The sequence below is a fragment of the Neopelma chrysocephalum genome, unplaced genomic scaffold, assembly GCF_003984885.1.
Source record: "Neopelma chrysocephalum unplaced genomic scaffold, ASM398488v2 Primary Assembly neopelma1_96778, whole genome shotgun sequence".
Taxonomy (NCBI): domain Eukaryota; kingdom Metazoa; phylum Chordata; class Aves; order Passeriformes; family Pipridae; genus Neopelma; species Neopelma chrysocephalum.
The window spans coordinates 1,626,665-1,639,107 of NW_020925422.1; the positions used below are offsets into that span (position 1 = coordinate 1,626,665).

Genomic DNA, 12,443 nt, shown 5'->3' on the forward strand with positions numbered 1-12,443 from the left:
ACCTCAAGGGGCTTCCTCAGATTTTCAGTCCTATACTACAAACTCAAGTTACCCATTGGCAAGAGGCTCTTGCACTAACTTCCTTTCTCCTTCCTTTGCCTGCACTATGACTCCAGCATACAGGTCCACATAAGGCCTTGTCTCTAACCAACAGTCATTTGCCCTTGATTTTAAAGGAGCAAGGGAAACCTGAGCCAGGATGCAGATGCCTGTATATACATATTTGTATACAGCAACATATTCACAGAATCATGGAATGGTTGGGGTTGGAAGGGGCCATAAAGATCATCTATTTCCAACCCTTCTGCTGTGGGCAGGGACATCTTTCACTAAACCAGATTGCTCAGAGCTCCATCCAAGCTGGCCTTAAACACTTCCAGGGATGGGGCATCCACAACTTCTCTGGGAAACTTGTTTCAGTGCCTCACCACCCTCACAGCACAGAATTTTTTCCTAATACGTAATCTAAACCTACTGTCTTTGAGTTTGAATCTATATGTTGCAAGGGCAAGCACATCCTGAATGAGTGTTCAATCCTTTGAAGAGGGACAGCAGCCAGGATGTGCCCTGCTGGACTTTGCTGGAGGTATCTGTGATGATACCTGCCCTGAAAACACACAAAAGACAGACACACAGACAGCCCTCACTGTTGAAACAGGCTTTGTACAGAGATGCAGGCAGGCAATAACACGAGATGTCAGAGTGTCTCAGGAATAAAAGGAATTCCAAGCTTTGTCCTAGGGTGATCCAAACAATTTCTGACATGAATTGAAACAGCACCTAACTTGGGAATGGGACGGCTGTTTGAATTATGAAAGATCTTTGCTTGTAGGGATTTCTAATATGGGAAAACAGCAAGAAATGGACATTGTCACTCTGGTGGGCAGGAAGCCATGAGAAAAGTAAGGAGAAGCAGTTCCATAGGGCAGAAAGAGGAACTCGAACAAAGGATGAAAGGAACTAATGTTGCTAATAGGTACAAATGTTATAATATTGTAGCTAGCAGCAAGGACACGGCCTGAATGAACAATTACAGCCAATTGTGTAAAAGGTATAAAAAGCTTACTGAAATAATTAATAAATGTCTTTGCTTTCACCATCATGTGAAGTCCATGTCCCTAATCACCACGTTTGCTATTCTGACACATATCAGCAAAGCAAATGCCTTTACAATAATAAAGGCTATTTCAAATGCAGACTCCGCTCCAGTTTTGCTTCTCTCTTTTGCAGACGGCTTGGTCAAACTTGTTTGGATGAGACTTTAGTGGAGATGCAGGTGCCATGTACCATGGTTACACCAATGGCAGAAGTTTCTTAGGTGCACACACTGACTACTGATCATGCAGATACTACCAAACACCTGGGTTATGCAGTTAACCCTGCAATCATCTGAAGCTGTGAAATTCAACTTGTGTCCCACAGCAACTCTGCTGGCTGAGTGCTGAAAATGCTCAGAGAAGAGGGCCTGTGGATTGGTCTGTGAAATCTAAGAGAAAACAGTGAGACCACAGACTTGTCCATCAAGCCGCTCATCACAATCATCATTACTGGCTTGTTTTTATATCCAGCTCTGGTAAAATGCTTATAGTCCTGTTCAGAAAGAATCTGGAGAGGGATTTGCTCCACTCTTTCTGCAGTCCTGGCTGGCTGGACAGCAGAGCCAGCCCAGAACAGGACACCGAAGGCCTGTGTTGTGCTGCTCAGTTTCAGAAGATCCAAACTGGGCAGGAAACCAGAGGAATATGTTCACAAGTGTGCCTGTCAATCTGCCTCATGGGATCAACGCCAGATCAACTCAAATGTCCCCAGACTCCAGTCACAGGCACAAAAAGAGAGGTTGTCTCAACCTCCAGTTCCTCCCAAGTCAGACCACACTCCTACTGTGTCACAAGGCCAAAACCTCTACAGACAAGAAATTTGGCTGCTAAATTGACATTGCAGTGAGACTGCCTTTGTGTTTTCACCCACGGGTTGGAAGCAAAACCATTACCAGAGTATTTTGAGGTAATCACTGAACACCAAAAACTGCAGGGACAGATCATTTCCCTTAATGGAGAAAGGAAGAGAGATTTATGACTTGTTATGATAATCATAACTGTAAATAACAAAGAATTATTTTTTGTGAAATTTCTTGTTCACCTTTAGTCAAGTTTTGGCAGTACTTGGCTGCTTTTCTTCCTCCTAGTAAAAATTACGAATACTCTCTGCAGAAGTTGAGAAGTGTATTTTCTGCAAGACTTAGGCTCTGTTTAATAGCTGCAGACAATTATTTGATGTTAATTGACATTTTAATTTCCAGTTCCTTCAGTACGCTCCACTAGCCAAGTTCCCATTCAGCTATTAGAGGCCTAAGTAAAACTCAGGACTAATTTTAGCATTTATTGGAATGCACTACTAGACAGAAAGGGTCAAATGTGTACTCACAGGAAAGCAACACCAATTCCTGTCAAGCAGAATGAATCACAGCAGCAACATCTGTTTAAGAGGGAAAATTTTGTATATATTTGCAATGTAAAATATTTCCTTTTCCCAAAATATATTCAAAACAGTGGTTCACTAGCCAGGGAGGAGAGGAGATACAGCACCTGTACTGTCTGTGCTGCTGATATCACAGACAGCATTCCCTGCCAACACGAAACACTTACCTTTTAACAAAAAAAGAGTCAAAAGATTTTTTCAGCAGTACTTACTGCCCCTGCCCCAGTAGGAAAACTAGCTGTTCTGTTTCAAGTCTATGGAGGCAGATGAGAATGCCTACTCATCCTATTGAAATTTTATCTTTTCTGCCCTTTCTATATGTTTAGAAAAATCCATCTTGCAGTTCTAAGAGACGCCCAGAGTTAGGACAAATGGCTTTCAGTGATTCATTTACACAGGCTGGTACCCTGATAAACACCATTTAAAAGGCAGGCCCTATGGAGGTGGAGTATTGCAAATTAGTTGCTTGTCTTCTGCAGTTGAAATATGACCCAAGATGACCTTTTCTCCTTTTAAACAACATCCAGTGCAAATGACTGATGTTATATATATCTACATACATATATATATACACACACAAATACATAAATGCTAAGCGTGGGTTTTTTCTGTTATAAAAGCACTAAAACTGTCTAAATTTATAATCAAGAGCTTAATTATATAGAGCCCACAGCATATTTCCATTTTGAAAACTAAGCAGTACATAAGAGGAAACTGATGAAATAGGAGAAAGAATTCAAAAGGTACATCATTCTCATGAAGGTGAAGAACAAAAGCAGATAAGCATTGTGGCAAGCCTATAAATACCTGAATATAACACAAGACAAGCCCTAGAAGGTAAAGAGAAAGGATACCATTTTCATAATTTTTATCAATCAAGTATCTCATCTTCCTCTGTTAGGTTTTATTTCAAGCCCAGCAGTGTCAAATGACATGGTAAGAGGACAGTATCTCCCCTGTCAGACTAAAGACACTCCCCTGGCACAGGTTCAGATACACTCAGGAAGCCCACATTGTCATATCATCTCTGTTTACCTAAGGAAAAATGCTACTATGGAGGCTTTCTGTATGGTGCACCTCTTCTGAGAGTGAGAGAGAATTTCACTTTGAAAGGAGTGCCATTTTACTGTGAAAAATCTGATAAAGCATTTCTTCCCGTCCAAGGATTTTCTTAGTAAGGAAGCAACAGCTGTAAGCTACAGCCTCACATTAAATACTTGCTGGCTTGTCACAAACAGAGAAGTTCCTTGAAAAGCTTGGTGTCGATGGAAGGGCTGTCCAGAGAAGAATCTTTTCTGGCAGAAGACATGTCAGCTAGGAGAAAAGTAGCATAGACAACAGTAATAAAATCCACAAAACTAAAACAAAAAAGTGTTTAAAGTGGTCATGTAATTGTCAAAAGCAAAGACCCAGTTCTCTAAAATGAATGACAGCCTGGCCATTGACAGATGAGAAATGAGAAATTAAACTGAAATATGCTTCATGTCAAGATGCAGACATATTTTCTTTAAGACTTTGGATGTTTGATTCAAATAAAAACAGAAAATATTTCTCTACAAGGAATGTAAAATGTCTTAACTACACAAGCTTACAAATTTGAAAATGAACCAGAGGGAAAAAAGTGAGACAAAAAAATTGAAGACTTCGAAGATTTTCCAAAATTGTGAGGTCCTTTCACAAATAGCCCGAAGAACGTTCTGTAGGTCAGAGCACCAATGTTTCAAAATTTCCTATTTATCCTTTGGCAGTAGAACTAACTAAATCCTCACACAGGGAACAATGAGGAAAATTTTCAACATCTTTACTTTGAATGTCACATGGTCCATGCATTAACAAGAAAAACAAAAGTTGGCAAAAGCAGGTGAAATTATTACTTCCAGATTTGTACTAGGTAAGCTGTCTAACTTGGGAATAGTAAAGAATAGCTCATAAGTGAAAAAAAAAGGCTGTGTGTTTAATTCTCTTAATTTCTTCAGCAGAAATGATAAAAGAGGCAGTTTACTACCTATACCCCACCTGAATTGTCTGAAGCTTCAAACTAAGAAAGTTGATACAGAAGAATAAATATTCACTTCAAGAGGTATGGAAAGAGCAACTCTGTTTTCAAAAACATTTTCAAAACAGTATATGTTACTTGATGCATTCTAAATGCAATACAAAGAATATATAAGAATTTGTTGTTCCCCACCACCACCCCTGCCTTAAGAAAAACATTAAAATTCCTTGGATTGTATTATATTTTCTAATTAAAAAATAATTTTTCTTTCTTTTTCTCTGTCAAATGCTCCCAAAGGGCACCAATGTTAGTTACTATGTGATTCACAGTGATGTGATTCAAAGTTTATCTCACGGGCTTTGTCTTAACATTCAACTGAAAAGAACACTTGGTTTACATCAAATCCAAATTTCTGAAGTTATGCAAGACTTCTCAGACTAGTCCTGAAATGTGTAGTCCTTGATACAATATTACTGTATTATCATATACAGTATTAACGGAATACTTTTTTTGAGGAAAAAAAAGGCTTTAGAGGAATTCTTAAATATCCCAATGATACTTTTATTATTATTTTAAACAGACTTGTACATCACACAGAGCTTAAGAGCATGATTATAAAAAACAATCACTATCCCCCTTTATGTTTTTTAAATCACAGAAGAGTTTAAGAGCTGAGCAACTTACACAGAGGTGATAGCACTTAGATTTCTCTGAGGTCTTAACAATACTATGTATCTCATAAATCTAATTCTCAAAGTAGAGAATCACAAAGGTCACCAGGCACAGAAGCCCTAATGAAGTATCCCCATTTATCTTTCCAAAGTGCCTTTCCTTATCCCATTATTTGAGAGACTCACATTTACAGGTCTGAGCTGCCCAATCTCTTCAGCCCATTCTGTGCTTCTCACAACACACAGAGCAACCACAGAGGCCCTTTTTCCCAAAACAAAGTGAGACCATCAGGGAAAGTCTATCAGATTGTGTAAGTATCAACATCTATATGTAAACAGAAGTAATTAGATCTTCAGTAAAGGCAGTTTCTTCCTTCAGAATAATAACAAACAGCTTTTGTGAGAAATGTAAAGAGCCAATATGTTCAACACAATACCCCTGTGTAAGCCCTTCAGAGATAAACTACAACATTAATGCCTGCTACAACAGTATTTATATATAGTCAATTGGCTCCATGAAAAGGAAATATGTGTTTTATTGCAAACAGTAGACTTCAGACAAATAGGAATTTAGAAGTCCAGTTTGTTATGATTTTATTTAAACAAAACATGAGTTTAATGTTTTCATGCAACATTTGCACTTAAGTCTTAAATAATCATGACAAACAGAAGTAGTTAAAGAATGCACTAATTATAGACCTTGGTGAATATACAAAAAAACCTCCATATTATAGGTTATACAAAGTAAAGAACATCTTGAATACTTCCCCAAAATACTGCAGCAGCTGAGACACAGTGATATGCCTTAAAAGGGCATAGGAATGTAATTTAGAAATCACGAGACCTACCCCTTTCCTTTAATTTTACAAACAAGACAAAAGCAACATTCAACTCCACACACTGATTTTTCAGATTATATCTATGCAGTACCTTGAGTTTTATCCAAATAGTAAAAGTTAGACATGTTTATTAGTAAACAATTATGCGGTAAATCTCTATTACATTTCTTCCTTGGTATTACCTGGAATAGTCATGTTATTTAAAAGTGGGCAGGTTTGGTACTTTTATACTGATGTCACCGATATTAATATTTCTTGGGATCTCTGGCAGATTCATATTCTTTACAGCTGAAACAGCCCGGGCTGGAGCTCCTGCTAAACCAGCCTGTATATAAAGTGAGGAAAAATGCAAGTCAGGAAAGTTGGTCACAAGAAGATTCACTAGCAATATAAGCAGACAATTAACTTTTCAAGTAATTCCATGGTAACAGTTAGAAAGACCAGATGGTAATTGTGTTTGGAATGAAATGGGTTACTTGAAAACATTAAACCAGAAAGAGAAAACAGTTCACATATTCCTTTTTATATGGTAAAACATGTAAGGTCAACTTGATGGAAAAGTATGAAAGGGAGGAACAGGAGGCTTATCAAAAGCACAATGTAATGTGCATGTTCTAGAACAGACAATCTTGATGTTGGATGTCCAATGTGCTGTCTGCCTCTTACCTATTCTAAAAGTTCACATTTCACTCTTGACTAACATTGGTTACAGGTTCAGAATATGTGACCTCAAAGTAACAAGGTGTTGAATGTCAGTCGAATCAATATATATACACACAAACACACACACACATACATACATATGTAAAAGGTATTTCAAAGTGGCTTAGTCAAAGGTGAAAAGGATAAACACCTTGCATTTGTGGGTGATAAAAGGCATGCTGACAGATCATTTCTACAAACCAAGTAGAACGATCTGCTGTTCCACAGTATCTAGTTATACACTAACATATCTGCAGCCCTCAGGCACACTTGAACATTACATAACAACCTGGTTATGCCTGGTTACGCCAGTTAATGAAACTATTAAATTAAATTAAATAGTACTTATTTCTTATTAAAGCCCTCTACCGTAGGTAGTCTTTCTTCATGCAAAGCTAGAGCCTTTCTGTATAAACATGCAAGTTTTACAATATAGAATTACTGACTTCCACTCAGTTCTCTTTCAGATAAAAGTCACTGCCAGGTTTTCATACTAGCATATCTTACGAAATGCTAACAATTCATAGCTCAGAGGCCTTAAGACATAAAGAAAATTATCCTTCCTTATTGCTTCTGAAGAACACCTCTCCAAAACCTTGTTATTTTAAGGACTACTAGAAAAAGACCAATGAGCGTTACTGTATTTGATGTGAAAAAAAGATAATATTAAGTATGAAAATGTTTCCCCTACAAGTTTAGATTCTCTATGTGCATTTATAATTAGCTGTGTGGTTTTACTTCAGGCTTGCCATAAAAGTGTAAAAATAATTTTTGTTCTTGCAAGAAGAAAGAACCATGGAAGATTTTAAAAACCAAGCTCTTATTTGCAGAAAAAACCAGCATATTCCAAATTATGTGAATATGTAGAAAGAATTAACTTTTATTTTGGTATTTTAAAAGTAGGATTAAAAATATTCAAAAATAATAAAAACCACAACACAATTTACAGAACTACTACAGTTTTAGAGTGTGGCATCTTGCAGGTCCAGTAAAAAGGAGCAATCCACAAGAAACAAAGCAACATGCTAGGAACTGTTAAAAAAACCAAACTAAACTTGTACCAATTAAAGGTTTTCATTACAAGTTTGTCAAAAACTAAAGAGACCAGTGCATTTGCAGATAAAATAATTCTGAACAAGAAATACAGCAAAACAAGAAGAAAAACTTAGAGAAGGTTGTGTCATATTTGATTATTGAAAAATGTTGGTAGATGGCTACCACTCAAAGTATAACCTTTTCTGATCCTTGATTTTCACTGAAATTCATTGGAATTACATGGTAAAATTACTGAAGACTACACTTGACTTCCATGGTGTCCACCTAGACTACTGCTCAGAAGGAGACAGACATCCCATACACTTCTCAGATAAGAACTCTACTTTTTGAAGGCTGTCCAAAAAAATATTTTCTCCCTTTTACCGCTCTGAGAAATAAATGTAAGGTCAAGTTGACGTAAGATTTCCACTTAAAATCCTACCTACTGTTCTTTTTTCTCCCTTCAAAAACATAACCCATAGTCAAAATAAAACCGATTAAAGTTTCTGATTTTGAACTAAACCTTTTATATCACATGGAAAAGCTAAAGCATCACTAGATCTTAGTCACAGGAGGATTCCCAGTACCAGGAACAGAGACCAGAAAGCCATGAGTCATCTATTAACAACATCTTCCCTGCCAAACACTCCTCTATGAGACATGCCAAAGTTGTGAAAAGCATGTGGGTGGAAACTTAAATCTCTAATGTAATCAAATACTCTCACTTTGGCCCTGACAGAATCCAAGTTATCAGTTCTCAGAAGTCCAGACTTATAAAGTTTAACTTATAAACTAAAAAGGTGCAAAAAAGTATTTTCAAAGCCTCTTTTTCCTTGATTTCCCTTATCGTCATCAAGTCGATCAAGTCGTTCACTTCAGAGGCTCTTTCAATTGCAGTATCTTCATGAAGGGGAAAATCTGGACCTAACAGTGGTAGTATTAAGAAATACAAGTATCCAAAATCTGTATCCCTGAACCTGCAATATCTTATAGGAGCAGTATTAGATATTGCAATTTCTTACCATTTATTAAAAAACAGTGCAGAAGGCATGAAGCTGCTCAACACTGTCCTTTTATATTTGAGAACTTGAAAATACTAATTTCAAATCAAGATGTAACTACTAGTGAAGTTTTATTAGATAAAACAATAAATGCTTTTAATCTTTTAAATTCTATATTCAGTAACTGGAGAAAAGTTATTTAAGCAAAATCAAAAGTGGGGCAATGTAAACTGTTTTCCATTGAGAAGATGAAAATATTAATAAAAAGCAATGAATTATACAATTTATAACTGAAACAATCAGAAATCTGAAAAATTTCGTTAAGTGATGGACATGGTCCACACAAACAGGCACGGCTGGCAACTCAAAAGAGAGATGCCTTCTGGGTGACTAGGATGGAGATTCCTTACCCTAATTTAATGAAAGTTATTTATTCTTCATAGACAAATAACAGTTTTAGTATAACTGGTCATCATTTTTACCTACCTGCAGCTATCCTCTTTATACAGACTTACAGTCCCTGCCTCCCGCCCCAATGGCATAGGATACAATGGAGACACAATTCAGAATTATTTAAAATACCACAATTGACATGACCACTGCCCTTCCACCCCCCTATACAGTCCAATAGTCATTTTTCATGAGGACCATTCTGGAAGAGGATCAGTGTAGATCCCTGACAAATCTGCTACAAGTGTCAGATTACCTCTTTCTTTGACAGCGAGATTGTCTTTCACTATCATATGCTGGAGTAAAGATTGTCAAACTATTACATTCTCTTCTCTTGTATTTCTCTGTATTAAGTGAGTATGTAGAACAGTGTATATATAATATGCACAGCAGAATGCTATTTAGCACAATTAATACAACCCTGTCAAACACAATACAGTATTTCTAAGAGAGAGCAAACAGTTCATAAAAAATGTCTAATGGATAAAAAGACTGAAAAGTACTTGCACTCCCAAGCTGGATAACTAATACAATTCAAATGCTACTTTATCTGAACTCCTTAGCATTCCTTTTTAGCCTGTCTAACAGTGAACTAGTATGCAGTCCTTCCATTTACTTATCATTTCTTGTACACAAAGTGAACTGTGTTTACAAACACAAGTGTACTACAAGAAGTACTTCCAGCCCTCTGTGCCTTTTAAGAGTTTTCTAGAGGTACCTGATTAAAAGAGCCATCACTGTTAACATTGAACTCAACAAGCTTCAACTGTCTTTCTTAACACATAATTCAGCAGGTAAGTTGGTAAGGTGTAAAGAAAAAAATCTGTTTCACTTGAATAAAACCAAAACACATAGCAAGCTTTAAACATGCAGTGAATGATGAATTGTCTGTCACAGCAAGCAAATGACTGAAGCAAGTGAAAATGAAACTTCTTAACACATATTAATGAAATTTCAGAAATACAAAACAAATTGCATACAGCTGGTATTACAATAAGCCAATACATCACATTTTCGCTGCAGCTGCTTTGTACTCTCAATTTAATTTGTTAGTGAAGGTTGTGCTTTTATGTTGAAATGCTGCATGTTAAAATGTCAAGTTCCATTATTGCAAAAAACGTTTGTAAAACATGTTCATACACTTTTAAAGTGAAAAAGCAATACCATATATGCAAAAAAAGGATGCTACTTTATAGGCTGAAACAGACATATTTAATAACAGAACTTTTACTATACTGGCCCTGGACTATTAAGTGAGAAATATGAGCTGTCATTAATTTACTTAGTTCATTGTTAATCACTATGGGAATCAATTTTCTTTGTTCTTATTATCACCCTTTCTCATAATGTCCCACAGATAACTTCATATAAAAGTGAACCCAGCAACCTTGTTTTACTCTTTAAAAAGAAATTCAGGTCATTTGGGAAAAGTATTGCACATCACAAACACTGTTAATATGCACATACAAATTAAAAAAAATATTCAAACTGTCATTCCAAATAACTCTACACAAAGCTAGCTATCACTAATATATAAGAATACACAGCCTACTGGAAAACAAAATAATGAAGGCTAACACTTTGCAAAACAAGCCACCCTTTTCCAGATATTTTGGAGGTACCAGGACCTCTCTGCTGCTGATGCTTCAGAGTAATGCTTCTTTTCAGAACACGTATGACTTCAAAGCAGCAGGGTTATGAAATCATGAAAGGATGCAATACATAATATAAAGGAATGATCATGTCCCCTGCTTATGAGGTTAAATAAATGAACATAATTAGAGAAAAACCAAAATGAAGTCTGCAAGTATATCAAAATGAGGCCAAACAGATAAGAAGACTTAAGACATACTCTTAGAAATTTTAAGCACTTGAATCACAAAAAGAGTAATGGATGGGAATGATTAATTATTTCTTTGTTTGTTTTTCATTGCCAGACCCAAAAATAAAACCAGAATATGTGTGAGCAAAACACAGAAAAAGAAAAGTAGCTTTGCACAAAGAAAAAAAAACAAACCAAAAAAGAAACCAAACCAAAATCTTGGAATCAAGTTCCCTAGTGTTACCAATGAAATACAGACTATATGTTAGAAGTGTTGATGTATTAGGCAAAGGAAGATCACGTGCCTGATTTTCTTCACGTGCTGTAGCATACTTTAAAATTGTGCTGTAGCATACTACCCATAACTACTTTTAATTAATGCTTTTACAACTCAGTGCCACTAAATCCAATTACAGAATTATATTTGTTGAATTTTAAAGGTATTACAGTACTTTATCCTAAAAAGATCACATAAAAAGTAAAGAGCAAAGCTATTCATAAATTACATAAACTTCATCTGCTTAAGATTCCACCTATTTAAAATACCTGCAGTTTGAATACACATATACTTAAAATGAGTGGAAATTAATTTTGAAGTACTGCCATTAACACTGACTGACATTCAAACTTTGAACTCAATGTTTCAAAGAACAAATGACAAGTGACAATGACCATAAACTGAACTTCAAACATACATTTTCCTCCTTTTTCTGTTCCTTGTTAATATTCATGTTCAGTGACTACAGTTACCAAGATATCTTGGAGCAAAATCCAGTGATTCAGATTATAACAACAGCAAATGTACATCTGAAGTTGAATACATGCTGACGGCCATTCTCATTTTATGTTTGATATACTTAAGGTTGGATAATCAACTTTGGTATGTCTACGTCATCTTTACAAATTGCACTGATAATTTTATTCTCTATGTGTAAAACTATTGGGTTTGTTGGTTTTGGGGAGGTGGGGGTTAATGTTTCCTTCACCTGAAGCTTATTCTGAAACTTCTCTTTGCAAGCAGGTAAAAGTTCTTTGTTTTCACTTGGAAATACTAAACGGTTAAGCAAAAGAGTTCACATTGCTTATTTTAGATTATCAGTGGCAAGACTGTGCCAATGACAAAGCTATGTCATCGTATCATAATTTTGTTATTTGTGTGTTCAATTTTTATTGAGATTAATTTTGCAGGGTTTTTATTCACATAAGTTCATACTCCCTTGTTTCTTAAACAATGATACAAAGAAAAGTTAAATTCTAAAATGCAGGAAGAGAAATAAAATAAAAAATATGATGTCAATGGAAAGCTAGTAAAATACACTATAGCCAATAAAAAGATGAGGGAACTACAAGAAACTAGCACAAAAAGTAGGCTACAAGGACTAGTATGGGTATTTTTACACATAATTTTTGAGTCTGGCCTACATAATTTATTGCCTTTGACATCATTTT

General features: G+C 35.9%; 1 protein-coding gene across 5 annotated transcripts in view; it reads right to left on the reverse strand.

Moving 5' to 3' along the window:
- Positions 1-5,014: 5,014 nt before the first annotated feature.
- Positions 5,015-12,443, reverse strand: part of AP3S1 (adaptor related protein complex 3 subunit sigma 1) — a 32,126-nt gene continuing 24,697 nt past the window's right edge. For 4 of the 5 annotated variants that reach the window (XM_027709418.1, XM_027709416.1, XM_027709415.1 and 1 more), the window contains one exon: positions 5,015-6,309. In XM_027709418.1, the coding sequence (XP_027565219.1) occupies positions 6,181-6,309 (129 nt within the window). In that variant the 3' untranslated portion in view covers positions 5,015-6,180. The remainder of the gene's footprint in view (positions 6,310-12,443) is intronic. The other variant, XM_027709417.1, reaches the window with a different exon arrangement.